We start from the raw sequence: 13,090 nt of genomic DNA on the forward strand, positions 1-13,090 counted from the left end.
TCGCCTGGCAATAAATACTTTAATTTCTCATTTCATTTTTATGATGACAAATAAGATTCAAGTTTATTTCCTTTTTGTTTGCTTACATACAAAGCTAAACCACGACAGGTACAGCCCGCATTTCCACGCTGCCATCGGATCCTCCTCCGACTTGCTGCCCACCCACCAGGCCGGCGGGGGCGGGGAAGACTTTCTTAGGTAGCACCGTCATGAGCCTGGGGTGGGGGGAGGCGCCTGGAGCAGAGGGCAGGCTCTTGACCTGGCCCCACTGGCCTGGGGGCGGACAGTGAGAACCAGCCCCCTCGGGAGGGAGAGGGAGCCACTTCTCCTCCCACCACCGGTCCAGGGGAAAACACTTGAGCTTTGTCCTCGAGCCCTGCCTGCTGTCCCGTGTACCTGGCGCCTTTCCCTGAGGCTGGCGGCAGGGGTCCTGGGGCACCAAGGCCTCGACAGCAGGTCATGGGGGGTGGGGTGGGGGTGGGGCGGCCGGGTAAGTCATTTCTGGTCCCACTACAAAAACTTTATTTTTGATTAGAATAGAGTACCATCTCAAATCTCGCCTACAGAAACAAAGCAAAGAAACCCAGAACAAAAAAATGCAGCCACTTCACTCACTTCAAGACCTATATACATGTAAGTTGTTTGCTGTGGGTTTTTTTTTTTTGCCTTTTTTCTTTTTTAATTTTTTTTTGCTGTTTTTTTTTAAACGTTTTAAATTTTTTTTTTAAAATAAACTCAGTGTTCACATTTCTATAAAGAATTAATAACCCAGTTTCGGGAACCCTGCCCCGGCAGCACAGGGAGGCGGCACCTCCCCCGCCTGCCTCCAGCCTGCTCGGCCGCCTGGGGAGGGGCAGCCTGTGGAAGAGCAGTTGACACCAGGCCTGTGCTCGCGGCCCCGGGGGCCAGGAAGCTTTCGAGAAAGCAGAGGGGAAGACTAGCTTACTGTTAAACCCTTTAAAAAATATTCATACACTTCAGCGTGCGCCTGTCGAGACGCGGGGAGAACAAGAGCTTGGAACGCCCGGGGCAGGCCGGGCAGGCGGGCAGGGCCTGGCTCTGCACCTGCAGGCGGGAGGCCCGCCCGGCGCCCTGCTTCTCTTTCCTCTCTAAAACCTGTGCCGAGTCTTTGACCGCATGCACGGGAAGCACGGACGTTCGACTTGTATGCAAAAAAGGTACAAAACAACTAGAATATAAAAGTTTTGGTAATGTAAGGCCATCTGTTCAAGTCCACCTTGGAAACCTGGAACAGACATTTAAATACTACAGTGAAAAGGCATCTTAATATACTTTTTAAAAACATCTGAAGTAATCTGCTAAGACTAAGTGTAAAAAAACAAAACAAAAACCCATTCCCTTTGAGGGCACTTTGTCCTTTGGAGAGGCCGGCGGCGGCGGTCAGTGCTTCAGCCAGGGGTGGGCTTCGATGGAGGCCTTGCTGCGGTCCCCGTAGTCGTAGAGGAGCTCCTCCCCGGCCGCGATGTCCCGCGCAGCGATGAGGATGAGGTGGGGCACCCCGTCGATGTCGTGCAGTTTGGTCTGGCAGTTCCCGCACTTGCTGTGGTTGATCAGCCGTCCCAGGCGGTTGGTCTCGCGTGTGGCGTCCACGCTGGTGGGGAGGGAGGGGGTTACACAGGCAAAGAGGCCTTTTGACCCGTCAAGGGCTGGAGGCGCAGGGGACACAACCCACAAGGGCTCTTTCTGGAGACGAGGGAGGCAACTGGAGAGTTTTACGAACTAGATCCATGGATAGAAGTCAACTCCGCTGGCCACAGCCAGGAGCACTTAGCGGCCACACAGAGCAGCCAGGTGGGCTGCCGGGCAGGGCTGTGTGAGACGGGTCCAGTTCTGCTTCTCGCTGGATGAGGCGGCCCCCAGCCCACCTCCCACCCCGGGGCTTCCAGACAGGAAGTAGGGAGACAGCCCCGAGACAGGCAGCAAGAACTGCACCCAAAGCCGAACCACAAAGAGCTCGATCAGCCCAGGCCCGTGGCTGGCGGGGCGCGGGGCGGCCACGCGAAGCAGCCGCGGACTTACCAGTAGGTTTTGCTCAGATACTGGAAGTAGTACATGTAGCAGCCCGTGGAGGGGTCCTGGGCGTACAGAGCCTCGCGCTTCTTGGCATCGGTGATCTCGATGAGGTCGCCGTGGTACTCCACCACAAAGTCACCCCGGGAGAACTGCTTCGTGGCAATTACGCCCCTGCCTTTGCCGTCGATGAGGTCAATCTGCCAGGAGGCGGCGAGAGAGCATTGGTTTTTAATAGCAGTGGCGGCTGCAAGGCACGGGCCTTCCTGGGGGCCCGCCAGGGGCAAGCTTTATCTTATTATTATTTTCAAATTTTCAGGATTCATTTATTTACGTGAAATGCAGAGTTACAGATAGAGAGGGAGAGACAGAGCTCTTCCACCTGCTGGTTCATTCCCCAAACACCAGGGCTGACCCAAGCCAAAGCCAGGAACTCCATCCGGGTCTCCCACGCGGGTGCAGGGGCCCAAGCACTTGGAGCATCTTCCGCTGCTTTCCCAGGACCCTAGCAGGGAGCCGGATCGGAAGCAGAGCAGCCGGGACACAAACTGGCGCCCACACAGGATGATCGCGTTGCAGGCAACAACTTCACTCTAAGCCCCAACACTGGCCCCAGGAGCAAACCACACTGAAGAGTGGATACAGCTGTGCAGCCACCGCCGCACCCCAACTTCAGAACTCCTGTGTCCCAGGGCACCAGTGTGCCCGTGTGCAGGGTCCCGGAGCACCAGTGTGCCCGTGTGCAGGGTCCCGGGGCACCAGTGTGCCCGTGTGCAGGGTCCCGGGGCACCAGTGTGCCCGTGTGCAGGGTCCCGGGGCACCCGTGTGCCCGTGTGCAGGGTCCCGGGGCACCCGTGTGCCCGTGTGCAGGGTCCCGGGGCACCCGTGTGCCCGTGTGCAGGGTCCCGGGGCACCCGTGTGCCCGTGTGCAGGGTCCCGGAGCACCAGTGTGCCCGTGTGCAGGCACTGCACGAGGTCCCCAGGGCAGAGCTACCCCAATGCTGCAGATCAGCAGACCCGGGCTCACAGAGCACAGCCATGTGGCTGAGGCCACAGAGCCAGGAACTGCACCGCATAGCCTCGGCCTCGCCGTTTAGGTTCCAGTGCCAAGAGCAGGGCCCGGGGGCTGGCGCTGTGGCACAGCAGGTAAGGCTACCGCCTGCAGTGCCGGCATCCCATATGGGCACCGGTTCGAGTCCCGGCTCCTCCTCTTCCCATCCAGCTCTCTGCTATGGCCTGGGAAAGCAGAAGATGGCCCAAGTCCTTGGGCCCCTGTACCTACCCCTGGTTTTGGATTGACAAAGCTCTGGCCATTGCAGCCATCTGGGGAGTGAATCACCAGATGGAAGACACCTCTCTCGCTGCCTCCGCCTCTGCCTTCAAATAAATAAATGAATCTTTGAAAAATAAAAAAGTGCAGGGCCTGGGTCCCAGTCTCCCCTCACTCCCTGCCAGAGCTCCCCTTGCTCCATCAAGATGGAGTCAGGGCGGGGGCTTTAGGGGCCCGGGACTTGAGCTCCGATTCCGTTTTGGGGCTGTGGGGTGGGCACTGAAGATTTCTGAGCCCAGGGCCAAGTCCAGACCCACCAGGCCACCCCAGCATAGAGTGGAGAGTTACTCCCCTCTCCCCAGAGCGCGGGTCACTCGGGATTGCCATTGCGCAGGACAAGAGTTCAAGACAAATGTATCAGTTTCCCCTTTGATATAAGTCAAAGCAGCCGGACCCGGCCAGCTGCACACCCACACTGTGTGGCTCAGGCGGCAGGACGCACCGGGGGACAGATCCAGGGCCCAGAGTGTGCCGGGCTGGCAGGGGAGCAGGGTAAGTTCTGGAACTGGGTAATGGTGATGGTTACACAACATCCTGACTGCGCCCCATGACACACAAGTGTCCACTTTAAGAAGACATGTGTTCTATTATGGGCACTTCACCACGACTTTAAAACCTTCCCCCCGGGTAACACGGACGCACAAAGCCCATTTATGTTTCCTTCATGAAGCAAGCGTCTCCTTGGCAGTGTGAGTGCCTGGCTCTCTGACACCCCAGGAGCCTGACCAGTCCCTGCGACACTGGTGGCCAAAGCCGCAGGCGGCCCCCCCACGCCGGCTGTGAGTGGACAGCCTCGGCCACGCCCACCCTCGGCCACGCCCACGGGCTCTGCCGACCCTTACCTTCATCCCTTCTTCCTTCCCGCTCTCGATCAATTCATCTATTCTTTTCCGTTCTTCCGACTGGGGGGAGGAGAGAGAGAGGGAGGGGGAGGGGGAAGGGAAGGGAAGGGGGGGAAGGGAAGGGAGGGAGGGAGGGAGAAGGAGGGAGGGGGGAGAGAGAGGGAGGGAGGGGGAGAGAGAGGGAGAGAGGGAAGGAGAGGGAGGGAGAGCGGGAGGGAGGGGGAGAAAGAGGGAGAGAAGGAGAGGGAGGGAGGGAGGGGAGAGGGGGAGGGAGAGAGGGAGAGGGAGGGAGGGAGGGGGAGAGGGGGAGGGAGAGAGGGAGAGAGAGAGAGGAAGAGGGAGAAGGAGGGAGGGAGGGGGAGAGGGGGAGGGAGAGAGAGAGAGAGGAAGAGAGAGAAGGAGGGGTGGGGAGAGAGCGAGCCATCAGCGTTTTCTCCCGTGCCCAGCAGGGCCGGGAGCCCCAGCTGCTGTGGAAGGCCAGTCCCCTGGATTCAGCTGGGTCAGGAGGGCCACGGTGCGGGGCCAGAGTGGGACGGCACTCACGGAAGTGTTCTGTTCTGCCCATGCAACATTCTAAAACCTGACAAATCACGGACATCTGAAAACCGGGACTGGGACTTTATACACTCGATGACAGCGACGGCAGATACGGGGCCACACCCCCTAGAGGGGCCCTGTGTGTGCTATGCGCCCCCCAGTGGGGGGCCCGGGGTGCTGTCTAGAGGTCAGTGCCCTGGTGAGACAGTCCTGACCAACACGTCCTGCCTCCTGTCCTACAGGCCACAGCCATGCTGCTGCCACCTCTGTCCTTAACTGGGCCTCCCCATGGCCCTGCTGTGGCACAGGAATGAGGGAGAAAAAGGAACCATGCAGACAGGGAACCCCGCACCAGCACTGGGCCCAGACCCTTCTGCACACAGCCTGCGGCCTGTCTGGCCACTGACCACACCCACCGTGCGTGCTGGAGACACAGCCAATGGAACCACGTCTCTGCAGTCCCAGCTGGGGGCCTGCAGACAACCAGCTCCGAGCGTCCTAAGGAGAACTCTGGCGGCAGACAGACAGGGAGTCAGCAGGCCTGAGTGAGGGCCAGCAGGCCTGTGAACAGGAAGGGCCCAGCGCCCAGCCATGCCCAATGTGGAATCCGCAGCGGAGCCGCGCGCCTGTCCCTGGAGCTGAGCTTCAGCCTCCTCGAGGCCCGGCCAGCCGGCCATGGAGCCCCACGGTGCAGGGCCAGGGGGTCCAGGCCTCTCTGCACACCTCCCCCCGAGTCCAAACCCTGCAGCCCAGAGGCCAACTCCTGCCCTGGGCTCTGGGCTGCCCACTGTTTCCAGACGGAGCAAGGTGTCCAGGAAGCTTCCCTCCCAACACCTGGCCAGCCACACTGCTCTGCCCCGCCCACCTGGACTCTAGCCCGGGCACAGTCTCTGCTGGCCCTCTAGGGCAGTCAGGCCAGGCCTGGCCTCACCCTCAGACGCTGCCCTGTGGCCACACCCCTGGGCTTGCCCTATGCAGCAAACAGAATGTGCACCGGGGCCAGCTGTCGTCGCTCTGTGCCGGCCAACAAGAGCCACAGTGTCTGGCTGGCAACAGTGCCGTTGTCCTGGCCGGCCACTGCCTGACTGCTCCGGCCAACAGCAGCTCCACTGCCCGGCCAACGGCGGCTCACGTGGTTCACTCAGCAGAGCCAATACAAACAGTGAGGGGTACGGCAGGGCTCCGGCGCTCGGTCCAGAACAGGGTCAGCTCTCCTACGCCTGCTAAGGGGATGTGAGGGTGTCCCCCTCGCACTTGGCTGCTGACGAGGTCAGCTGAGCCACTCCCGGCCCCTGAGCCCTCGCTCCTACAGGCCGACAAGCCGCTGCTTCCATTCGCAAGGCAGGCTGGGATGGCTGTGTGGGCGCACAGCGGCTGGGAGCCCAGCCGGGAGGGGCCGAGGGCTCTGCTGCCTGGCGTGGCCGCCCCCTCTGCAGAGCCACGGCTGCAGGTACACAGTGCAGCCTCCCACTGCTGGTGCGCCCGTTAGGATGGCTCGTTCTTGGCCCAAAGACTTCGCCTTTCTCTGGAAATACAGCCAACGCTGCTCCCCAGGGGCGAAGTGGGCCCCCCACCCACTTTTGTTGGCCTGTTTTTACTATTTACTTGAGTGGCAGATAGACAAAGAGAGGAATACTAATAGACACAAACAGCAAGGTGGAGACGGCTCCCATCCACCAGTTCACTCCTCCAATGTCTGTATGGCCGTGGCTGGGTGGGCCCAAAGCCAGAGCCAGGAACTCAACCCCGGTCTCCCCGAGGGGTGCAAGAGACCAGATGACTTGAGCCATCACCGCTGCCTCCCAGGGCCTGCACTAGCAAGAAGCTGCAGCCAGGAGCTGTAGCTAGGAGCTCAGGTGCGGGGCGTGGCGGGGACATGGGTCCCTAACTGCTGTCTTAACCACTGCCCTGCAAGCCTGCTCCCAGTTTGGTGTTTAAAAGCAGGAGAGACACAGAAACCCGGCTGCATCTATATCTGCAGATTTAACATCAAAGTATGGGGCGGCGGGTGGGGGGAGGCTGAAACACAGAACCCCCCCCCCCAGGCCCAGGCTCCCCACTGCTCGGTGGGGGAGGCAAGCCTGGGCACTGCCCCCAGGCCCTGGCTGCTAAGAGGGGCCGCCCCCGCAGTCCTGAGGGACCTGGCCACACCCCGGGCTCCACCACAGAGGGGCCCCAGCTGCCCATCCCTGCACTCCTGTGAGTCACTCCAGTTTGCTCCTCATGCCCCTAGGGCGGTGGCTGGGCGAGAGAGAGCAGAGAAGAGCCCCAGGAGGAGGCCCCACGGGGAAGGTTAAGGGCCAGGCACAGTGCCAGAGTCCTACACACGTGAACATACTTATCTTTTAATCAGCACAGGCAGCCCACCACGACTACTCGGCCATCCCACCTACAGCAGTGAGAGCCGAGGGACTGCCAGGGCACAGCTGGCACGCGCGGCGCCACCCACGGCTCCTCGCCTCCCTGAGACACAGCTCCAAGAGACCAAGCAGCGCTCCAGGCGGCAACAGCCCTGCCAACTCGCCCTGGAGCACCCGGCTCTCCACGCCACAGGCCACAAGGCTCCCTCACGGAAGTGTCTCCCCAGGCCCCACAGGGACCCACCAGGAAGGCAGAGCAGGCTCTGAGACGACCCCCTTAGAGGGAGGAGATGGCCAAGGCCAGAGGGGCCGAGCATCTCGCCCTAAGGTGACACAAACGAGGCTGAGACACAGGCCGAGCACTGCCCACTGGGCCACCCTGCCCCGAGAGCTGGACTGAAACCACAAGGCGCTACCTGCAGCTCGGCTTTGCTCTTCCTGGAGCTCCTTCGGACAGGGTAGAAATCCGTGAGTTTGCGATTCTGCTGCGTTTTTCCTTGAGCTCTGTTTAAGAAAGGAGGGCGGGGAAAGAAAAACTATTGGGACGGAAAGCCACGCTCACACCTGGGAGGTGGCTCCCTGGGAATGATGCCCATGAAACACCTCTGTCCCTGGGGCCTGGCAGTCACATCAGCTCACTTGCCCCCGAGGCCCCGCTGGGGGGGCACTGCAGAGGCCAGCCCTGCTCAGCGGGGAGGGGAGGGCGTCCACACTCCCAAACGGCACCAGACCCAGAACTGGGGCCGAGCCTTTGGCCTGACAGGTGGGGACAGGGGAGCACGTGGCCCTCATGGGCGCCCAGGCAGCCTTCCCTGGGGCCAGCACACGGGGTCCGCGGTGCTTACTTCTTCCGAGGGGTCTGTCGGCCCTTGAGGGGCTTCTTCAGGGCTGGCTTGGCGCCGGCTGCAGCGGGAGAGTCACCAGCCAGGGCTGGAGTTTTTGGAGGTTCTGCTGCGTCAGGTTTTTGGTTTGGAAAAGGTGCCAGGGGGCCTCTCCTGGCGTCTCTGAGCTTCGGCTCCTCGGCCTTCATGGAACTTCGTATGGCGTTCCCACCACTTCTCTTCTCTGCAGGCAGAGGGTGGAGAAAACAGGGTTCACTCCACCCTCGCTAAGGTGGGCTCTGGGGGGCGGGCATTGTGGTGCGGCAGGCAAAGCGGCTGCTTAGGATGCCTGCATCATACAACAGGGGGCCAGGTTCAAGTCCTAGCTACTCCACCGCTTCTTCTCTGTTTTGTTTTTTTTTTTTTAAGATTTATTTACTAATTCATTTGAAAGTCAGTTACTGAGAGATCTTCCATCCCCTGGTTCATTCCCCAAATGGCTTCATCAGCCGCAGCTTGGCCAGCCCGAAGCCAGGACCTTCTGGGTCTCCCTCAAGGCTACGGGGCTTCTTCTGCTGTTTTCCCAGGCACATCAGCGGGGAGCTGGATCGGAAGTGAAGCAGCCAGGGCTCAAACCAGTGCCCACATGGGATGCTGGCACCACAGGCAGTGGCTTTACCCACTACACCACCCACAGCACTGGCCCCTTCTTCTTCTTTTAGATTTACTTATTTATTCAAAAGACAGAGTTACAGGCTAGGGAGGGAGGAAGGAGAGGAAAAAAAAAAAAAGGTCTTCCATCCACTGGGTCACTCCCTAAATGGCCATAACAGCCACGGCTGGACCAGGCCCAAGCCAAGAGCTTCTGCTAGGTCTCCAGTATGGCTGCAGGGGCCTGGGCACTCGGGTCATCTCCCACTGCTTTCCCAGGCGCATTAGCAGGGAGCTGGCTTGAACTGGTGCCCGTATGGGATGCTGGCGCTGCAGGCGGTGTAGCTTCACCCGCTATTCCACTTGTGACCTAGCTGCCTGCCAGTGAGCGTCTGGGAGGCAGCAGGTGACAGCGCAAGTGCTTGGGTCCCCTCCACCCACGTGGGAGACTCGGATGGGGCTGCTGGCTCCCGAGTTCGGCCCAGCCACAGCTGTTGAGGATATCTGGGCAGTGAACCAGGGGAGGGAAGATCTATTTTTGTTTCTCTTTCAATTAAAATGAAAATAAAATTTAAAAACAACTTTAAAGACAGGCTCCAGGAAGAAAAGAGGGTTCCGGGGAGGAGAGGGGAGGGGCTCAGCCTGCTAAGCCTGGCGTCCACTAAGGGCCACCTGGCAGAAGGGCGCGGCTCTTTTTTTTTTTTTTTTTAAATATTTATTTACTAGGGCCAGTGCTGTGACGCAGCAGGTGAAGCCACTGCCTGCAGTGATGGCGTCCCATGTGGGCACCGGTTTGAGCCTTGGCTGTTTCACTTCCCATCCAGCTCTCTGCTGTGGCCTGGGAAAGCAGTAGAAGATGGCCCAAGTGCTTAGGCCCCCAGCACCCACATGGGAGACCACAAAGAAGATCCTGGCTCCTGGCTTTGGATTGGCCCAGCAACAGCTGTTGCAGCCATCTGGGGAGTGAGCCAGAGGATGGAAAACCTCTCTCTCTCTCTCTCTGCCTCTCAAATAATTAAGTCTTAAAAAAAAAAAAAACAAAAAACAACTTACAGAGAGGCAGAGAGGGAGATACGTTCCATCCACTGGTTCACTCCCCAGATGGCCGCAACAGCTGGAGCTGGGCCAATCCAAAGCCAGGAGCCAGGAGTTTCCCCTGGGCCTCCCTTGTAGGTGCAGAGGCCCAAGCAGCCGGGCCATCCTCCGCTGCTTTCCCAGGCACATTAGCATGCAGCTGGGTCGGAAGTGGAGCAGCCGGGACTCGATCTGGCACCAGCTTACCTGCTCCAGCACAGCACCAGCCCCTGGCTCTACCTTAGACCAACACGCTGGGCAGAGGTTCTGAGCCTCTGTGCTGGCTGTGGAGAGCCTAGGAGGCAGAAGCGGCACACACAGCACTGCTGGCAACAGCACCTCGGAAGCCAGGCGGCAGAGCGTCCCCCAGCGCTGCCTGGACGCCTCAGGGGTGGTGCAGTGGGTTAAGTCGCGGCTTGCAAGTGCAGATTCCAGAACTGGCTATTCTGCCCGGGCTTGTGCAGCCCTTTGGGGAGTGACCCGTGGACAGACTATCTTGGTCTCTCTCTCTCTGCCTCTGAAATAAGTAAATAAATCTTTACAATGCAACAGGGCTGCCGTGCCGTGTGTGTCCAGTGGCTCTCGCAGACTGGCTGGCGTGTGACGAGGAACACTGCAATGATCCATTACTAAAACAGCTGTGCAGGCCGGCGCCGCGGCTCACTAGGCTAATCCTCCGCCTAGCGGCGCCGGCACACCGGGTTCTAGTCCCGGTCGGGGCGCCGGATTCTGTCCCGGTTGCCCCTCTTCCAGGCCAGCCCTCTGCTGTGGCCAGGGAGTGCAGTGGAGGATGGCCCAGGTGCTTGGGCCCTGCACCCCATGGGAGACCAGGAAAAGCACCTGGCTCCTGGCTCCTGCCATCGGATCAGCGCGGTGCGCCGGCCGCAGCGCGCTGGCCGCGGCGGCCATTGGAGGGTGAACCAACGGCAAAGGAAGACCTTTCTCTCTGTCTCTCTCACTGTCCACTCTGCCTGTAAAAAATTAAAAAAAAAAATAAAAAATAAAAATAAAAAAAAAAACAGCTGTGCAGCGCCCGTGCTGTGAACGTCTTGCCCTCTTTTTCCTTTTAATTTACTTTTAAGAGGTAAGTCAATACCACACTCCCGGTAGGAATGTGAAATGGTACAGCCACTTTGGAAAACACTTTGGCGTCCTTCAAAATGCTAAACAGAGTTCCCACTTCGCCCAGCAATCCCACCCCGAGGCACCCACTCAAGAGAATGAAAAACACGTGTGCGCACAAAATCTGACCCTCCAGTAGGCCAAACGTGGAACGAGCCAGGCCACAAAAGGTGGTCCATCCACACCACGCAACACGACTCATCCATGAAAAGGCGTGAAGCCGACACATGCTACAACACGGATGCGCCCCGGGAGCCAGACCCAGGAGCCTCCATGTGACTCCACTTTACGAAACGCCCAGAGAGGCAAACTCCTAGAGACACAAGAGCCGGATGGCTGCCTGGGGTTGGGGGCGTGGAAAATGGGTACAAGATTTATTTTTTGAGAGGGAAAGAACATTCTGGAATCAATGAATGCTAATGGCTGCACACCACCGTGAACGTACTAACAACCAGCCAGTTTACACTATAAAATGATGAGCTTCATGACGTAAGAATCATACCTCGATACACAAGAGAAAAACCAGTACGTCCACACCATCCGGATTGTTCTTACTCCCTTCCACACCTTCTTGGGTGGCACCAAAGGCCAGGCCGTCAACCTAACACTGGGCACGTGTGGCGCCCGTGAAGGACTCGTGTCTCACCGGCATCATGGCAGAATCAGAGAAGTCTGGCCCTTGGGGTCCCCAATGTTAATCACTGCCATCCAACAGCTAACTCGGGCGCTACAGCGCCACCACTTGGACAATGTGAATGAGCCTCACCGACTGCTGGTTCTAGAAAGAGCCTTTTGCGCCCCCGGGCGTGGCAGGGACAGCATGTCCCAGGTGCTCCGGGAGCCAGGGCAAAGCCCCTCTGCATCCGTGCGGCGCCTGGCGGTCAGGAGGACTCCTCCCCCGAGTCTACAGGAGACACCACTGGGCTTGGAAGGCTGCCTCCTTTCCAGTGGCAGAGGCAGGATTAGAACCCAAGTCACACACAGAGGTCACGCTGCCCTGTGCACTGGGAAGTCCAGCCCGGGAGGCTTCTGCCCCCGAGGCTGGCGAGGTCGTCGCTCGGGACCCGTTCTGCGAGAACACAGGAGGGGCTGGGAGCCAGGTGCTCCGCTGCTTTCAGACAGAATTAATCAGCAGGCAGCGGGCTGGGGGGGGGGGCCGCCCCCCCCCCCACAGGGAGTTTCTGGAGGAAGGCAAGACTTCCGGGAGGCTCAGCTTGCTTGGCACAGCACGATCAGGTGGTCGAGAACCGCATTCCCTTGCTCAGTACTTTAACTCCAGAGCCCACGGCACAGTGTGCTGCCTCGCGGAGGGAGGCGGGGGTAGAGGGCGGGGAGCTGGCGCCCTGTGATCGCATGGCGCAGCAGCCGGCACTGAACCCGCCCGGCGGGACGACCCGGAATCGCCATTCCTGCACCTGCCACGCTCGGGCGCCTCTCTCCTTGTGAGTCAGGCGCGACGTGGCAGCACCACCAGGGCTAAGGTTGCGCTAACTCACGTGAGAGCAGGGAGAACCTGTCTGACCGACCAGGCACACGCCCTGGGGCAGGCCGCTCTCGGTCGTGCTTGCTACTCAGAAGCGAGCTGACACTCGGGGCTCAAACCTCCGCGGCCTGGCAGAGGGCAGGAGGAACAGGGGACGCCCAGGGCTTTATGAAGGAGAAAGGCCTGCAGCCAGGCCGGCCGCGCCAGGCACTCACCTTCTCGCCTCCGGTAGATCCCGGCTAATGGTCTCCCCGGGCACTTGGCTTCGTAGTGCGCAACGGAGTTGTCTTCCTGCAGCGGGGAGCGCACTCCGGAGCACTTGTTCGGGCTCATGTAGGAATAGATCTTGGACTGCCCGGCAAACACATTCTCCTAAAACGACAAACATACGCTCTGAAGGGCGCTGGAGCAACAAGACCCCGCAGGAGGCAACCAGGACACAGGGGGCAGAACAGACACCGCGGCTGGACCCCGGGGGTCCTCCCGCGGGAGTGCAGGCAGGCTGGGAATCCCCCGGGCCCCCAACACCTGTGGCCTCTGGCTCTCTCACCGAGGGGACATCTGGCCAGCGGGACACCAGCTGCCCACAAAGGTCTCTGCAGGAAGGAGGTGAGCAGCCAGCGGCCAGGAGGGGTCAGAGTGACCCAGGGCAGGCTGAGGCAGGTGCAAGGGCTGGGCGGAGTCAGGCCAGAAGCCCCTAGAGGGACAGGCCTAGGGAACCTGACTGACCACTGGGTTCTGAGGTCGGCGGAGGGGGCTGGTCAGCACCCCCAGGCCCCTCTCAGTGGCTGCAGCCCAGGAGCCTCCCGGTTCCAGGCTGGCGACTTTCCTCAGGGTGA

At 59.9% G+C, this 13,090-nt stretch overlaps 1 protein-coding gene across 3 annotated transcripts in view; it reads right to left on the reverse strand.

Moving 5' to 3' along the window:
- KMT5A (lysine methyltransferase 5A) overlaps nucleotides 1-13,090 on the reverse strand; it is an 18,425-nt gene continuing 5,335 nt past the window's right edge. For all 3 annotated transcript variants that reach the window (XM_070066111.1, XM_051828886.2, XM_070066110.1), the window contains 6 exons: nucleotides 12,467-12,623; nucleotides 7,946-8,165; nucleotides 7,517-7,604; nucleotides 4,204-4,263; nucleotides 2,041-2,231; nucleotides 1-1,612 (listed from right to left, as the gene is read on the reverse strand). In XM_070066111.1, the coding sequence (XP_069922212.1) occupies nucleotides 1,402-1,612; nucleotides 2,041-2,231; nucleotides 4,204-4,263; nucleotides 7,517-7,604; nucleotides 7,946-8,165; nucleotides 12,467-12,623 (927 nt within the window). In that variant the 3' untranslated portion in view covers nucleotides 1-1,401. The remainder of the gene's footprint in view (nucleotides 1,613-2,040; nucleotides 2,232-4,203; nucleotides 4,264-7,516; nucleotides 7,605-7,945; nucleotides 8,166-12,466; nucleotides 12,624-13,090) is intronic.

This window comes from Oryctolagus cuniculus, chromosome 21 (assembly GCF_964237555.1).
Source record: "Oryctolagus cuniculus chromosome 21, mOryCun1.1, whole genome shotgun sequence".
NCBI classification, from domain to species: Eukaryota; Metazoa; Chordata; class Mammalia; order Lagomorpha; family Leporidae; genus Oryctolagus; species Oryctolagus cuniculus.